Below are 18850 nucleotides of genomic sequence, written 5' to 3'. Positions count from 1 at the left end.
CTAATTCTATGTGTGATTTAAAACTATAGTTTTGTATTTTTAGGGAATGAAGGGTTCTTACAGAACAAACGGGTTTTGTGTTGCTGTAGTCTCCTAATCCAGTTATTTTATTAACTTTTTTTTTTCTAAATTTGTGGATTGTCGTAATCACAAGCAGCTGATTGTCATATTCAGTAATTAAGGACTGGGAGGTTTTTTAACAGTATTAATTGATTTTGTATTAACCGAATGTGAATACATTACTTGGAATGAACAGATGTGTTCAAAACAGACAAGTACAGATATGAGTAGTTGTTGCATCTTTTTTTCCCCCTTTTCAAAGAAAGCCTGGCAGAAGGGTTCACAGGAAATCTGATTGAGGCAAGAGCTTTGCATTAGGACTGGGTTCCCCAAAAAAGGTCACGTGAGCAGGAGGTTTTTCTTTCATGAAAGAATTGAAAGTGAGTGAGCGATCAGATATACAAAGACGGCTTACATTTACAGTATATATTCCTTTATCCTTAGTAACTGTCTTGTCAGGGTCACGATTGTTTAAATGATGACACTAGTTTCTTTATATTTTTGGGGAAAAAGAACCAGCTAAGTTTATTAGAAAATATCACAGGCAGGTATAAACAAAAACATTAATGGCATGAATTTGATTAAAAAACAGTCCCATGCACATCTCTAGTTGAGACCAGTTATGAACTTGTATGAGATTGATGTTGAGGAACTGTCAGAGCCAGAATTCACAGAACATTCTGATAGTCCTGGCATTTCTACCCCATGTTGTTGGGTTGTTTTTGTTTTGGGGGTTTTTTTCCCTTCAGTTTTTTTCCAGTTTTTCCAGTGGCATGGTGATGGGTTTCATGTTTAATTAAAAATAATAATAATTAATTAAATCCCTTTTGTTAATACAGATGGAGCCATTGTGTTACACCCCTATTTGGTTTGATCAGATACTGCACATCTGAGATGAGTTATAATTTTTAGGCTGCATGTGCGTACATTTCTCATATATTTTCATGCCAGTCTTTGTCTCATAATTCTTCGTCCAGCCTTTATTCAACAGCACCGAATCAGTGTGAAATATTGTAGGCTGCAGTCCATCTGATTAGCTGTGTTTTGTACTCAACAAGCATGGAGTCACTAAATGCTAAATCTTGTTCAAGGATAAGGAAATTCCAGATGCATAGTGGGTGCCAGAATGTGGCGATCATCATCTGTTTTTGGGTTCCACTAGGAGACAGTTCTCAGTTTTCTTTTCTGGCAGGTTTGGTGAGTAATACTGGTATTTCCGTATCAATCTACACTTTCAGTAATCTCCAATCTGTGGCTGTTGCTGACATAGGGTGGTTTTTTTTTTTTTTTGCCTGACAGTAGTGTAGACCAAATTTGTGACTGCAATGTTTGAACTCTAAAATATTTTTAAGCAATGCCCCAAAGCAAAACTCTTTCCAGAGTCAGTCTGCCATGTTGTCTTAGTTTTACACTGACATTTAAAGTATATTGCATGTAATCATGCACTTCTCATAGAGAAACACTGATTCTTATAAAATTGGAACTCTGCTGAAGCTCACTGTCCAGATGCAGTGGCTTGTGACCAGACTGTACACTTCTTGTGCCCTTCCAGTAAATGTATTTAAAGAGGTTTCTTCTTTTTTTATTATAGAAATAGTCAGTGAAAGTGCTGAGGAGAAGATGTTGTCCACACATGTACTGGCTTGGCAGGTGGACTACTCTGCTTTGAGGCTAAATGACACAAAATTACATCTGCCTTCAATCTTCAAGAGATGGCCTCGAGTTACTGGGCTGGTATTGTGGAAATACAGGCCCCCAGGCGAGAGATGGAGAATGGCTATTTTGAGTTCCCATTTTAATATTAATTTCTCAGTTAAAACCACTGTTTACTTGATTCATGTACAGTACCAGTCTAAAGTCTGGTCACACCTTCTAATTCAATGGTTTATCTTAATTTTTATGAACTAAAAGACACTTAATGTCTTAAAGTAATGATGAGCTGTTGTTTCTGTTTACTTAGTTGAGCAGTTCTTGACCATATGGATTACTACAGTTGTGGAATAGGGCTATTTACTGTTTGATCTCAAACGCATTAAGAAGGCAAGAAATTGCACTAAGTAACTTTTGACGAGGCACACCTGTTAATTGAAAAGCATTCCAGGTGACTACCTCATGAAGCCGGTTAAGATAATGCCAGTAGTGTGTAAAGCGTCATCAAAGTAAACGGTGGCTATTTTGAAGAATCTAAAATATGAAGCATATATTTTGTTTTTTAACACACTTTTTTTTAAACAACATAATTCCATATATTATTTCAAAGTTTTGATGTTTTCAGTATTGTTCTACTCTTTCTTCTTCTTTTGGCTGCTCCCGATTAGGGGTCGCCACAGTGGATCTTTCATCTCCATTGCTCCCTGTCTTCCACATCCTTCTCTACCACACCTGCCACTTTCATGTCCTCTCTCACCACATCCATGTATCTCCTCTTTGGCCTTCCTTGTTTTCGTGTGCCTGGCAGCTCCATCCTCAACATTCTCCTTCCAATATGCTCTGCATCTCTTCTCAGGATGTGCCCATACCATCTCAGTCTCATCTCTCTTAGCTTAATTCCCAAGCTCTCCACATGTGCTGTCCCTCTGATGTGCTCGTTCCTTATCCTGTCCAACCTTGTCACTCCCATCGCAAACCTTAACATCCTCAACTCCGCCACCTCCAACTTTGCCTCCTGTCTCTTTGTTGTGATGTATGTCTCCAATCCATACATCACAGCTGGTCTCACTACTGTCTTATACATCTTACCTTTCACTTTTGCTGGGACTTTCCTATCACCAATGACTCCCGAAATCCTTCTCCAACTGCTCCACCCTACCTGCACTCTCTTTATCACCTCACTATCACAGCCCCCATTTTCTTGCACAGTTGACCCCAGGTACTTGAATTCACCAACTTTCTTTACATCTCCTCCTTGCAGCTTCACTACACTCTCATCCCCACTCTCATTGATGCACGTGTTCTGTTTTGCTCCTGCTCACCTTCATTCCTCTTCGTTCCAATGCATACCTCCATCTCTCCAAACCCAACTCAACCTCCTTTCTACTTTCACCACATATCACAATATCATCCGCAAACATCATGTTCTATGGTGACTCTTGCCTCACTTCATCCGTCAAGCTATCCATCACTATGGCAAACAAGAAAGGACTCAAAGCAGATCCTTGATGGAGTCCCACCTTCACCTTGAACCATTCAGTCATGAATATATGACCTGAACTTTAAGCTTCACTGTAACTAGAAATGGAATAATTTGTTGTGGTCAGAAGAGACCAGACTAAATCTTTGATTGTTCTACAATGTAGAGAATAGTCAAAATTCAGAGAAACCTGTGAATAAGGGGGTGTGCCCAAACTTTTGACTGGTGCTGTACACTCATGTACCGTACTTCTGTGCTTTTAGCCTGTTCTTGTTGGATGAGAGACTGAATGGAGTCTGTTCTTTTCAGACCTCTACAGGTCAAGCCATCATACAATAATACAGTATACCAATATTCAAAAATAATAATGCCATCAATCTTAATAAGCATGTTTGGACAACCAGTTGCAAAACAGTGATTAAACACCATATTTTGGGGAGTTTACTTTTTGGTGCACAGTCAGAAAGCTGTAGTTTGGTCTCTTCTGACCACAACAAATTATTCCATTTATAGTTATAGTGAAGTTTAAAGTTCAGGTCATATATTTTGTGGGTTGCCCTCAGGGCTTCATTTGTTCAATCCTTCTTAGAAGCTTGTTGTTCTGGGGGTGATTTACTAACTTTTTTTTTTTATAAATAACGTAACAACCCCAACTAAACTGTGACTGTGAATATTAAAATAATATACAGTACCAGTCAAAAGTTTGGACACACTTGCTCATTACTATTAATGAGTGTGTCCAAAATTTTGACTGATACTGTAATTGTTCAATAATTTATTTATTATTTTTTAAATTCCATATATTCTTTTGGGGTGCCAATAATGTTTGCCATATTTTTTTTAACCAAGAAAAAAATGCTATTTTCTCCAAAAAAATCAAGTTGAATGCACTGTATAAGTGTTTCATTTGTACAAAATCATTTTTTCTATATGAAATGTAATGTTATATTGTTGGCCATTAGCTTTGATTTTGATGATGTAAAGCTACAAAAATAGAACCCTTCTTACAGTTCCAGACCAGCATCAGCTCTAAGGAAGATGGGAAAGGCAAAATATTGCAGAAAATTATGGTATCATCAATAGTTCAACACTAATGATGTCATTCAGATTATACTGTTGGCAGTCTGTGTTCCTACAGACATAACTTTAAAGGCTGAAAATACAGTGTGATAACTGAGATTACAACTTGGATCACATATGAGGTGACCAATAGCTTTTTTTTTTACTTATGACAACAATGATGTTTCACAGAATGTTTATTTAAAGCCGTGATATGTCACTTAATTGCCTTTGACCAAAGGGGTTGACATTATTGAAGAATACACAAGGTTTGCAGGGTCCAGTGGGGGAAAAAAATGAAGCCAGAAATGGGTAATGTAGAGCATCAAAAGAAGTGAGAAATCCCCCACATCCATCAGGCCTTAACCACTCATAATTAAGCAGACAGGGTTGAGTGGAGCTTACATCTCCAGCGTTTGATGTGCAGGAAAAGAACATGATGCAAGTCAATAGCACACATCATGGGTGAAAAAAGGAGCATTTTCCTATGTATGCATGGTTATTTTCTGCTTCTGTCTTCAGAATATGCTGCATCTCCACGTATAATAATTCCTAAATTCTGTAATGCTAGCTGAGGTCTGCATGCTATTTTTTCCACCTTTTTATGCCTCCACCACTTTTATGATCCAACTGTACAAGTTTACATCTGATTTTATCGAGATTATGCCACTAAAGACATGCCCCATTCCAGTCAAATGTGTCATGGGGGAAAAGACAAAACAAATTTTTTTTGCTGTTGCATTGGGTAGTGTTGCCGCCTAAGAGCTCCAGGGTCCTTGGTTGGATCCTGGGTTACTGTCTGTGTGGAGTTCACATGTTGTCATGTTCACATGCAGTTCCTCTAGGTTCACTGGTTTCCTCCCACTTCCCAAAACTTTGGTGATTCTAAGTTGCCCATAGGTACATAGATATGAATATGAACACCCAGTGTTCCCAGGATAGGCTCCAAATCCACTGCCTTGACCAGGAGAAAGAGGCTACTGAAGAGGAATGAATGAATGGATATTGTGCCAGTGTCCGCTACATTGGGTTCATAAAGTATTCAGACCGCATCACATTTTTTGCACATTTTATTGTGCTATAAATTTAATTTAATCCATAATGACAAAGCAAATCATATTTTATTTTTCAAATATATTAAACATCAAAAACTAAAATCTCTGATTTAGATAAGTATTCAGACCCTTGGCTAAGGCACTCCAAATTGAGCTCAGGTCTCTCAGGAATTTAACCAGAGTCTATCTGTGACAAATTCAATTGATTGGGCACTGGGATTGGGATTGTAGAAAGGCACATGTGTGTATAAGATCCTACAATTCACAGTATATCTCAAACCAAAAACTAAGCCATGAAGTCCAGGGAACATTCCGTAGGCCTCTGTTCAAATTATGTCTAGACAAAGGGTTGGGGTGTAAAAATGGTTTCTCAAGCTTTAAATGTCCCCAGAAGCACAGTATACTCCATCATTGTGAAATGGAAGAAGAGTTGGAACCACCAGGACTCATCTTAGACCTTTGCAGTCAAACTCAGTAACCAGTGTAGAAGGGGCTTGGTCAGGGAGCTGACTAAAAACCCAATGGTCACTCTAATAGAGCTTAAGAGTTCCTCAGAAAAGATGTGAGAACTTGCCTGAAGAACAACCATTTCAGAAATGGTGTTTTTTTTTTTAATGGTAGAGTGGTTTGGTAGAAACCAGTCCTGTGTAAAAAGCTTAGGGCAGGTGCTTACAGGACTCTGAGAATGTGAGAAAAAGATTCCCTGGTCTGGTGAGAAAATATTTGAACTCTTTGGGCTGAATTCTAAACACTATGTCTGGTAAAACCAGGTACTGCTCATCACCTGGCTAATACCATCCCTTTGGTGGTAACAGCAGCATGCTATAAGGGGCATTTCTCAGCAGCAGGGACAAAACGAGTGGTCAGAATTCCGTGCAGGTTAAATGTAGCCAAATACAGAAAGGTCCTTGAAGAAAATTGCTTGAGTGCACACCACCTCAGACTGGGTTGAAGGTTCACCATTTACTATGACAATGACCCAAAGCATGGAGCCAAGATAACACAGAAGTGACTAGTCTTTGAATGTCCATGAGTGGCCTGGCCAAAGCTCAAACTTGAACCCAATAGAACATCTATGGAGAGACATGAAGATAGCAGTTCACAGACACTCCACATCCAGTGTGATTGAGCTTGAGAGGATCTGCCCAAATCCCGATGTGTATAGCTTGTAGAGACTTGGACATGAAGACTGAAAGCTGTAAGTGCTACTTTTTCAGTTTTTACAGTACTGAATAAATGGTCTGAATGCTTATTTAAATTAGATTTCCTTATTTAATAATTAATTAAAAAAGAAGAAACAACTTTCTGAAAACTTCCCCTCTTATTTTGTGTATGGTGATGACAAAGTACATTTAATCCATTTGAGGGAGAAGCAGTATGAAAATACTGTATGTGGTGGATGGCTTCATGTGTATCCAAGAAGTTGTTTATTTGTGCAGCAGGGACAACTGAACTCTAATGAGGGGAAATTGGGGGAAAGCATGAACATTCCCATGTTCTACATTTGACTTCTTGGATGGAACAACTGTGTATTAGGTCATACTTTGCTCATCTCACATCTCTCACCAGCTATTTCTGCCTCTGTAAGGGGAATCAGAAAATTAAAGAGAATGATGACATTATTTTATAGGGGCTTTGTGCACTGCCTGGAATAGCAGTGACAAGGTGGCTTTGATTAAAGAAAGTGTGGGGATTTTGTCAGGTTGGCTTGGGTTTTCCTGGCTTCCCCATGGAGAGGTCTGGCTAAATCTTCCCCGAATGTGAAATGGGATATAAGACAGTGACACAAGAGTGGTTGGGGTTTTTTAAACTCTCTGCCAATAACTTCTGAAGAACATAAAAAAGAAAACATGACTGTAGCATAACGTTGTTTTTCTTTGTGCATCAAGAAAAAAGGGGAATTGTTCTCAACTTGGTTTAAGTGTATGCTATATGCATATTTCTTCCCCCCAACAAATGCATACCATCCATGCAGTTGTGAGTCAATTTTGTTATGGTTCTGTTTGCAGGAGGAATGTTTCCTAAACCTGGAGGCACCCATCACCAGGGTTTGTGGATATGATACACCTTTCTCTCACATTTTCGAGCCCTTCTATATCCCGGACAAATGGAAATGTTTTGATGCTGTCAAACGAATGATCAATTACTAGGTGAGGTGTAAATACAAATAAAGTTTGAAAACTGTTCTTTCTTTCTTTTTCTTTCTTTCTTTCTTTCTTTCTTTCTTTCTTTCTTTCTTTCTAGTTTCAGTTGTCATACTGTGCTACTGGACATGTGCCTTATTGAAATGAATAAGACCAGTGTTCACATCTTCCTCAGACTGTTTTAATCCACTTTAATTCTCATTTTGAGAATCAGTTGTAAAAGCCAAAGTGGGGGAAGAGGTCATATAATCCACCCATCTCAGTTGATTAAGTAAAAATTAAACGTGTGAAGGATTTTCATTTCGTTGTTTGTATCTCTTGATGTACTCCCTAGAATATGTTTTATTGTGTCCAGTGCTGGTTCTTGAGCCTCTACTGTTAACTGCTTAAATGATTAGATTAGATTAGATTAGATTAGATTAGATTAGATTAGATTAGATTAGATTAGATTAGATTAGATAAAACTTTATTGATCCCTTTGGGCAGGTTCCCTCAGGGAAATTAAGATTCCAGCAGCATCATTACAGATAAACAGAGAAAATAAATAGAGAAAACTTCTAGATAAATTAAAATAAATTATTTGCATATACAAATATAAAAAAATAAGATGTGGGGAAGGAGGGGGGGCAGGAGAGATATTGCACATTATATTGCACATTGTCCGGTATTGCTTATTGTTAGGCTAGGCTACTGCTCCTTCCCGTCCTCTGTCCTCCTGTTACCCCTCCTCCCCCCCAGAGAGGAGTTGTACAGTCTGATGGCGTGAGGGACAAAGGAGTTTTTGAGTCTGTTCGTCCTGCACTTGGGAAGGAGCATTCTGTCACTGAACAGGCTCCTCTGGTTGCTGATGACGGTGTGCATAGGGTGACTGGCATCGTCCATGATGTTCAATAGTTTGATTGATAAATGTTGATTGATAGATTTTTTTTTTTTTGCTTACATCAACACATTTTCCTCCTTTCCATCTTCTTTTCTTCTCCAGAATTAGACATGTCAATATGAAACTCTTCCTATTATTCTTTTTCTGTGTAGAATTTGGAAACAATGAACTCCTCACAGATGTGGTTGCTACTCTTGTTGACTAAAAGACAACTCATGAGGATGGATGAACACCAACTAAATCTTCAGAACTTCAGTGGTCAACGATGTGGAACAATATTCATGAACACTAAAATGCAGATAACTAGTATATGCCCTTGAATTACATTTGGTGGCTGAATGTTTCCCTTTTTTGCTGTTACATTGTGATTACCTATGTTTAGTCTTTGTCACACTGAATTCTGGGTGTTTTGGTTTCCTAACAAATTAAAGACATTGAACATACTGTTAGACAGTGTTAGAAACTTCCCATTTATTCCACCAGTATTGGTGTGTTTTTGCTTTAAAACCTTCATCAGCCTAACTGTTTATTATAGCATCTTAACTGTTTAGATCAGGTGTTGCTAAAAGGCTGGAAACATAAATTGTATCTCTGTTTTCTTAATTCACTAACATCAAAATTGTCACATTGATGGCACTGAATTAGTTTTAAATCCTGAGCATTAAGAATATCTGAGTGAAACCAATTACAATCCTGATGGTATAGGCACCCCATTGGTTGACACTCAGTTTTTCTGCCAGAGTTACAGATGTTTTATCAAATGTTATAAATAAATTGGTCCACCCTGTAGATTTATTACTGACTGGCAGTCAATTCTGTCACAGTTTTTCTTGCAAGTGTTTTTCTATTTGGTCTTGCATGTTTTTGAAAGGAGTGTGTGTGTGTGTGTGTATATATATATATATATATATATATATATATATATATATCATTATCTCTCGCTGCTTTATCCTGTTCTACAGGGTCGCAGACAAGCTGGAGCCTATCCCAGCTGACTACGGGCGAAAGGCGGGGTACACCCTGGACAAGTCGCCAGGTCATCACAGGGCTGATACATAGACACAGACAACCATTCACACTCACATTCACACCTACGGTCAATTTAGAGTCACCAGTTAACCTAACCTGCATGTCTTTGGACTGTGGGGGAAACCGGAGCACCCAGAGGAAACCCATGCGGACACGGGGAGAACATGCAAACTCCACACAGAAAGGCCCTCGCCGGCCACGGGGCTCGAACCCAGACCTTGCTGTGAGGCGACAGCGCTAACCACTACATCACCGTGCCGCCATATCTCATCTCATTATCTCTAGCCGCTTTATCCTGTTCTACAGGGTCGCAGGCAAGCTGGAGCCTATCCCAGCTGACTACGGGCAAAAGGCGGGGTACACCCTGGACAAGTCGCCAGGTCATCACAGGGCTTGTGCCGCCATCTATATAGCATATACATATATAAGCTTGTATATGCAGGTTTAGACTGGCATGTGGTGCACAGTTGTTGCTTCTGACCTACTCTCAGAGGAACATGCCATGTCTTATTGACATGAACACCTTTTCCAGTCAGCATGCTGTTATCCAACCTCATGAAAGATCATATGGAAATTTTTACTCTCCACTTCTTGGGCTTTTATCCCACAATCTATAGTATCTTGTCTGTGGTCGACTAACTTGTGATCCTGCACATCATGTAGCTGCTTTTGGTTTGCTTCAGTGGGAGATTGTGGCTTTGGCATCAAACAAACAGACAAACCACCCAAAAAAGAACAGAAAAGGTTAAATTGCTGAGACAATACCACTAATCACCAAGTATCTAGCAACCTCATCAAAGCACCAGAGAGGCGTCTGACCGCAAATTATGGACAGAATGCAAAGATAAAATAGTACCTGTCATTTTGGTTGGAGTGAAAGCAAGTTCTGACCACAGTGAAAAACAAGGCCTTCCCTTGGATGAGGTAGTGGAGGTGTCCTATGCTTGAGATGGCATTACAGCACTATCAGTTTGTTCAGCGTCTCAAAGTGTCACATTCAGCAACAGTGCCAAGCAAAACATTTCCTGATTAATTTTATTGTGGGAGATTATTTTGTACTTCATTTCAAAGTGCTTAATAGCTTTGCTGAATTAAATGTGGTAGAAATGAGCAAGTCTCGGATAAGGCTTCTGGAGAATGTAAATGAATTTAATAAGATTGTTGTACTTTAAGTGAATGTTAAATTATGTTCTTATGTCTAATAACCTGTCTGGTAAACCTCGCTCATTAAGCAATTTTATTGTATATATTGTGTATATTTTCTGATGGGTCCTGCAAGTTTGTACATCACTGAAAACATCTTTCCTTTATTTTTGTTTCATACTCTTTTGATACTCTTATTTTTGTTTTATACAAAGACAGCATATTCTCTTAGCTCTTGTCCATAAATGTCTGTGTTAGAGAAACTTTTGTAACAAATGCTCAGATTCACAGGTTAGTTCTCCCACCATTAGCCAAAACCAGCCTACAGAAAGTGTTCTACTAGTTTATATGGTATATTAGGAATAGGATGGAGTCACAGGATCTGCTGGGGCTTCTGGCACATCTCAACATCTTGGTTTGGATCTTCCTCTCTGAAGTGTCTCAATGCTCACTATGTCCTCTGGGTGGAGTCTCCTTTTTAGAAATCCTCCACAATAAAGCCCTACATCTCTGTGGTGGAAAAAGAATAATCATCAAAAGCATTTTCATCTTTTTGTCATATTTCATGACTTGGTTCTGGGTCTTTTCTGTATATGCAATCCTCATTATTTGAAAACATCTGATACATATTCTAAAAGGAAGAAGAACTGTGTTAAAGGTCTTTGTTCACCATGCCATACCAGCAAGAACCTGCAGAATGGTTGTCCAGCAGAGAAAAAATACATATTAATGCCAGAATTGTATAAGGAATAATTCCTCAATTTATCACTTTGAGGAAGTACAAAAAAAAACCAATCCTGACTTCAGATGTGTCTTAAATATACTTACTTTCAGTAAATACTTGATCTTGGTCATGCTGAAGCTGGAGCCTATGCTTGGAACACCACCCATGAGGTGGGAATGGATGAATGAGACACCACTCCATCACAGGGCACCATGCACAACTAGCAGCATGTTTTTGGGAGGTGGGAGGAAACCAGAGAATCTAGAGGATGCAGACACAAGGAGAACATGCACAGAAAGTAATCTGATTGGGGTTAGGTTTGAACCAGGGACCCTGGAGCTGTGAGGTGGCACCTGCACCACCTTGTCACCTGTCAAAGTAGAGATTTCCATTTAAAAAAAAAGTGTATAGAACTATACTGTAATGATTTATAATCCCACTATTCATTGTCACACAGAACAGGATGGGTTCCCTTTTGATTCTGGTTCCTCTCAAAGTTTCTTCATGTCATCAGAGAGTTTTTTCCTTGCCATTCTTACCTCTGGGTTGCTCATTGGGGTTTCAAAACTACATTCAGGTTTCTGTAAAGCTGCCTTGTGACAAAGTCTATTGTTAAAAGCTCTGTACACAAAACTGAATCAAATTGAATTTCAGAAGTATTAATAGAATGTGTGTTGTTTCAGTGATGTACAAATATTTTATTATGGTTATATTTATTCTCACTTCTGAATGCTGGTAATTTTCACAATGACTAAATGGGGGAACTTTCTCTTGTTATTATTAGTTATGGCCGGGTTCTTGCCCAAACTGATAATCACATCATCAGTTTTTCTCTGGCTAATCAGACACAAGGTACACCACCACTCTTGCCAGAGCAGTTGGGGGTTAGGCACCTTGCTCAAAGGCACTTGAGCCAGTCCTACTGGTTTAGGTAATTAAACCAGTGACCTTTTGGTCCCAAAGCTGTTTCTGTAACCATTTGGCCATGGCTTCCCCCAAATTGTTATTATTAATGTCCATTAGAGAAACATTTACCTAAAACTCATTCATGTGCTCTTTAATTTCTCTTTCCCCTTTTATAAAGTTTCTATGACACATGCAAATAAAGTTCCATATTAGGCTTATTCACCTAAGAATGGGGTAGCAGAAAGAAAACAAAATCCATTATTCTGAGCACCAGCAAGCGACAATATCCTACAGATGCACTATTATTGAGCACATAGATTCCTGGTAGTCAAGTCCTGGTTTGGATTTCCTTCTCAGAAGTAAATAATTGCTACTAATGTGCTCTTGCCTTAACACAGTGTAAGATTTGGAATATTTCACCAAAAGTATATGTGAACTGTTTTTCTCTCCTCTTAACTGCTGCTTGCTGAATCATATCTGTGTGAAACAGGCTCTGGTGCTAACTAATGGTTGCTAAGAGGTGGTTAAAAAAAACTTCAGTGCAGGTAATTTGGCTTGACAGATGGACAGAGTGTTTATGTAAAAAGTCATCCTGCTGGAGAGAGAGAGAGCAGCTCTGCCACACCTGACGTCAGTGGCGCTGATAATGTGTATGCAACAAAAATTTCCATTGAGAAGTCTTTCATGTAATGCTTCATGATTAAGCCTGATAGAAAACAAGACATGCCATGTTTCTAGTTCCTGAGAGCAAAAAGCATGCATGCTGGCTATTGGCCATGCAATTATGGCCAAGGGTAACTGCTAGTTCATAGACTTTCGAAGTGTTTGTGCAGTCTGATGCAATGTTATTAGCCTCTACTAGAATGGGAACATTAATATACAGTACTGCCCAAAAGGCTTAGGCCTGGGGTTCCCAAAATAGGGCTTATTGCTGTTTAAACAATTTACTTGTCATAATTAACTCAAATGCGCACATGCTAATTTAATTGTTTTCACTGTCCTGCCAATCTGCACTAAGTGTAGGAATTAAGAGGAGGAAAAAAAACCTTGGACAAATTTCCCCGTTCATCTACCTCTGCACAAACTAAGGCTGTGTCCTAGGAGTGTTTGTGAGTACTAACACTAATCAGTTTTCCCATACACTTTTAAAAACATTTTGTGTAGCCTTCAAATATAGGTCTGTCATGTATACCAGTATTCTGGATTTACTAGACAATAAAATTTTGATTGTAAGGTCAGTGCTTTCAATTTGAAATGCAGCTTGTGACAATAATCATGAGGACAGTCCAAAGTTTTAAAGAGAGACAGAACTCGTCAGCATGTTTAATATCGCTATGCATGAAATTGGGAGGAAAAAAACTATAGTTTGACTTGGAAACCTGACAGACAGGGAATTTTGGCTCTGATGTGCCAATTATAGTGGTTGTTACTTTTAATCCTTTAGATGTACAAAAGGTACTAGACAAGGGAATAATGCCGCTGCTTCTGAAAGCATATGCAAATTCATCAGACTCCTCTACTTCACCTTGAGTGGCATCATACCACCCTGCTTTGGATCTTTCTTTTTTTTTTAAACAACACTTCCCACTAGAATGGTATTCAGTGCAAGGAATATTCCTTTGCTTTTTAGCCATTTATGTTATATATAGGGTGGCATGGTGATGCAGTCGTTAGCACTGTCGCCTCACAGCAAGAAGGTTCTGGGTTCAAACATCATGGCTGACTGGAGCCTTTCTGTGTGGAGTTTGCATGTTCTCCTTGTGCCTGTATGGGGTTCTTCCAGGCACTTCGATTTCCTCCCACAGTCCAAACACATGCAGATTAGGTCAACTGGCTACTCCAAATTGCCCCTAGGTGTGCGTGTGAATAGTTGTTGGTCTCTGTGTTAGTCTTGCAACAGACCCCTTTCACATGACGTCACCGCGCTGCGAGATTTTGTTAGGCGCCATATTGGAAGACCAAGTACATGCACTCACAATATAAAACAAAGTACGAGCGAGAGTAAAGTGACACGATGGCTGATAATTCTGGTTATGTGAGTACATTACCAGTTGCAGAAAGGGCACGGTATGTGGAGAAACTGGCTGTGATTGATGGGTTTGACCCATATGATAAGACTCGGGGCAAGGGAGAATGGAAACATAAGGAGGACCTGACACCAATTCTGCCATCTGTTTGCTACCCAGACATTGTAAACTATTTGTTGTTTACACCCAGTGCCTACACTCAGTGTTCGAACTATGCCGATATTTTCGGGGGGCCCCTTTTTTCCCTTGGGGGTGTGTGTGCTTGCGCTTGTCTCGGAGCGCGGATCTCCAAACACATGAGAAGCCTATCTTACGCACATATCACGCAGACTCCACACCTCCACACACGCATCGCGTCTGAAGTCATAACTCATCAGGGGAAATCGTATCCGCATTGGCATGTTCAAAAAACAACCTCGCGTCAACAATGATACCACACGCAAGAAAAAAAAAAAACAGTCAGGCTACTCAACAACCAACCTGGCAGCAGCGCACAAGCCCCAAACCATCCTAAATTATTATTATTATTATTATTATTATTATTAAATTGTAGAAGTCTGGGAGGCTTGCTCCTCATCCAGTTATCAACTTGGGGCCACTTTAGCATGTTTTAAATCTGAATTTCTTGCGTTTGCTTACCTCAAAGTGTCCGCAGATCATGCACAGACTTATCCATTATATCCACAGTTTTTTGCCAAGTCTCACACAGGTTTCTTTCAAGTCTACTGTTGGGCCAATAAATCATAAATAAAACAGCTCAGATTTGTTTGTTTAAGTCGTTTGCCACTCCACTTTATTCTCATGGGTTCACATACCGCTGCCGTTATTATCCCTTTATCACGAGTTTGTTGGTCTTCCAAAATGGCGCAGGGTCTGTTTACTTCCGGTTTCGGGTGACGTCAGTGAAAGGGGTCTATAGATTGCCAACCTGCCTAGGGTGTACTCTGCCCAAAGTCAGCTGGGACTGTCTCCAGCTTCCCCTGTGACCCTAATAGATAAGTGGTATAGATAATGGATGGATGCATGTTACACATAATGTTATGTTACATATAACAATAAAATACTCAAATGTTACAGTAGTCCTGAATTACAACCCCAATTCCAAAAAAGTTGGGACAAAGTACAAATTGTAAATAAAAACAGAATGCAATGATGTGGAAGCTTCAAAATTCCATATTTTATTCAGAATAGAACATAGATGACATATCAAATGTTTAAACTGAGAAAATGTCTCATTTAAAGAGAAAAATTTAAATTTCATGACAACACCACATCTCAAAAAAGTTGGGACAAGGCCATGTTTCCCACTGTGAGACATCCCCTTTTCTCTTTACAACAGTCTGTAAACGTCCGGGGACTGAGGAGACAAGTTGCTCAAGTTTAGGGATAGGAATGTTAACCCATTCTTGTCTAATGTAGGATTCTAGTTGCTCAACTGTCTTAGGTCTTTTTTGTCATATCTTCCGTTTTATGATGCGCCAAATGTTTTCTATGGGTGAAAGATCTGGACTGCAGGCTGGCCAGTTCAGTACCCGGACCCTTCTTCTACACAGCCATGATGCTGTAATTAATGCAGTATGTGGTTTGGCATTGGCATGTTGGAAAATGCAAGGTCTTCCCTGAAAGAGACATTGTCTGGATGGGAGCATATGTTGCTCTAGAACCTAGATATATCTTTCAGCATTGATGGTGTCTGTCCAGATGTGTAAGCTGCCCATGCCACATGCACTAATGCAACCCCATACCATCAGAGATGCAGGCTTCTGAACTGAGCACAGATAACAACTTGGGTCGTCCTTCTCCTCTTTAGTCCAAATGACACAGCGTCCCTGATTTCCATAAAGAACTTCAAATTTTGATTCGTCTGACCACAGAACAGTTTTCCACTTTGCCACAGTCCATTTTAAATGAGCCTTGGCCCAGAGAAGACGTCTGCGCTTCTGGATCATGTTTAGATACGGCTTCTTCTTTGAACTATAGAGTTTTAGCTGGCAACGGTGGATGGCACGGTGAATTGTGTTCACAGATAATGTTCTCTGGAAATATTCCTGAGCCCATTTTGTGATTTCCAATACAGAAGCATGCCTGTATGTGATGCAGTGTCGTCTAAGGGCCCGAAGATCACGGGCACCCAGTATGGTTTTCCGGCCTTGACCCTTACACACAGAGATTCTTCCAGATTCTCTGAATCTTTTGATGATATTATGCACTGTAGATGATGATATGTTCAAACTCTTTGCAATTTTACACTGTTGAACTCCTTTCTGATATTGCTCCACTATTTGTCGGCGCAGAATTAGAGGGATTGGTGATCCTCTTCCCATCTTTACTTCTGAGAGCCGCTGCCACTCCAAGATGCTCTTTTTATACCCAGTCATGTTAATGACCTATTGCTAATTGACCTAATGAGTTGCAATTTGGTCCTCCAGCTGTTCCTTTTTTGTACCTTTAACTTTTCCAGCCTCTTATTGCCCCTGTCCCAACTTTTTTGAGATGTGTTGCTGTCATGAAATTTCAAATGAGCCAATAGTTGGCATGAAATTTCAAAATGTCTCACTTTCGACATTAGATATGCTGTCTATGTTCTATTGTGAATACAATATCAGTTTTTGAGATTTGTAAATTATTGCATTCCGTTTTTATTTACAATTTGTACTTTGTCCCAACTTTTTTGGAATTGGGGTTGTATAAATCTGGACTTTTAAGAAATGAAATATATAGTGGTCAAAGCTTGGGGCTGCAGAAAATTCATGAAGTTCATTTGGGAACCAGTGGCTTAGACACATGTAATGACAACCTGGAAAGCATAGCCGCTTTTAAAATAATGATAGGTTTCTCTCAATATAAAATAGATGACTATGAATGACAATAATCAGCAGGGCTGGAACAGGGCATCTGTCTTTTGGAGTTTAGATTCAGAAATCCATAGTTGGGCTGGGCATGGCTTGGGACCCTATTTTAAGCCAGAATTATGTATTCTATAGATCAACTTCAAAAAGAATAGAGTATACAGTATAAACAGCATTAAATTATAACCACTAAACATTGTGCTAGTGTGGAACAACAGGACAATGTGCATTTAGCAGACTTGTTCATTTGAGTTAGCTAAAAAGCTCTCATTGCAGTTTTTATTCCCATGGCCACAGAATCCCATGTTTTGAATTAACAATAGTTTTGAACTACAGTGTCTTGCAAAAGTATTCATCCCCCTTGGTGTTCATCCTGTTTTGTTACATTACAAGCTGGAATTAAAATGGATTTTTTGGGGGGTTAGCACTATTTGATTTACACAACATGCCTACAACTTTAAAGGTGAAAATGGCTGTTTTATTGTGACACAAGCAATAATTAAGATGAAAAAACAAAAATCTGGAGTGTGCATAGGTATCCCCCCCCCAAAAAAAAAAAAAAAAAACATCAATACTTTGTAGAGCCACCTTCTGCTGCAATTACAGCTGCAAGTCTCTTGGGCTATGTCTCTATTAGCTTAGCACATCTAGCCACTGGGATTTTTGCCCATTCCTCAAGGCAAAACTGTCCCAACTCCTTCAAGTTAGATGGGTTGTGTTGGTGTACAACAATCTTCAAGTTATGCCATAGATTCTCAATTGGATTGAGGTCTGGGCTTTGACTAGGCCATTCCAAGACATTTAAATGTTTCCCTTTAAACCACTCCAGTGGAGCTTTAGCGGTATGTTTAGGGTCATTGTGCTGCTGGAACATCAACCTTCGTCCCAGTCTCAAACCTCTGGCTGACTCAAACAAGTTTTCTCCAGAATTGCCCTGTATTTAGTGCCATCCATCTTTCCTTCAATCCTGACCAGCTTTCCTGTCCTTGAAGATGAAAAATATATCCACAACATGATGCTGACAGCATGATGCTGACACCACCATGTTTCACTGTAGGAATGGTGTTCTCAGGGTATTGGGTTTGCACCACACATGGCATTTCCCATGATGACCAAAAATATAAGTTTTAGTTCATTTGTGTTTGGGGAGTCTGCCACATGCTGTTGGGCAAACTCCAAATGTGTTTTCTTAAGCAATGACTTTTTTCTGGTCACTCTTCCATAAAACCCCACTCTGTGAAGTGTACAGCTTAAAGTGGTCCTATGGACCGATACTCCCATCTCTGCTGTGGATCTTTGCAGCTCCTTCAGTGTTCTCTTTGGTGTCTTTTTTGCATCTCTGATTAATACCCTTCTTGCCTGGTCTGTGAGTTTTGGTGGTAGCCTTCTCTTGTCAGGTTTGTACTGGTGGCATATTCTTTCCATTTTGCTATAATGGATTTAATGGTGCTCCTTGGCATATTCAAAGGTTGGGATTTTTTTTATAACCCAACCCTGATCTATAATTCTTCACAACTTTGTCTCTGACATGTTTGCGCCAAGTGCTCCTTGGTTTTCATGTTGCTTGCTTAGTAGTGTTGCAGAGTCGGGGTCCTTCCAGAACAGGTTGATTTATACAGACATCATGTGATAGATCATGTGACACTTTGATTGCACACAGGTGAATCTTAATCAACTAATTACAGTGGTGCTTGAGAGTTTGTGAACCCTTTAGAATTTTCTATATTTCTGCATAAATATGACCTAAAACATCATCAGATTTTCACACAAGTCCTAAAAGTAGATAAAGAGAACCCAGTTAAACAAATGAGACAAAAATATTATACTTGGTCATTTATTTATTG

General features: G+C 39.4%; 1 protein-coding gene across 1 annotated transcript in view; it reads left to right on the top strand.

Moving 5' to 3' along the window:
* bckdhb (branched chain keto acid dehydrogenase E1 subunit beta) overlaps positions 1-9123 on the top strand; it is a 196880-nt gene extending 187757 nt beyond the window's left edge. The window contains exons 10-11 of the mRNA XM_060922307.1: positions 7314-7454; positions 8481-9123. Coding sequence (XP_060778290.1) covers positions 7314-7454 — 141 coding nt within the window. The 3' untranslated portion in view covers positions 8481-9123. The remainder of the gene's footprint in view (positions 1-7313; positions 7455-8480) is intronic.
* Positions 9124-18850: the final 9727 nt, after the last annotated feature.

This window comes from Neoarius graeffei, chromosome 5 (assembly GCF_027579695.1).
Source record: "Neoarius graeffei isolate fNeoGra1 chromosome 5, fNeoGra1.pri, whole genome shotgun sequence".
In the NCBI taxonomy this organism is placed as follows: domain Eukaryota; kingdom Metazoa; phylum Chordata; class Actinopteri; order Siluriformes; family Ariidae; genus Neoarius; species Neoarius graeffei.
This window is presented reverse-complemented; position numbering and strand designations above follow the sequence as displayed.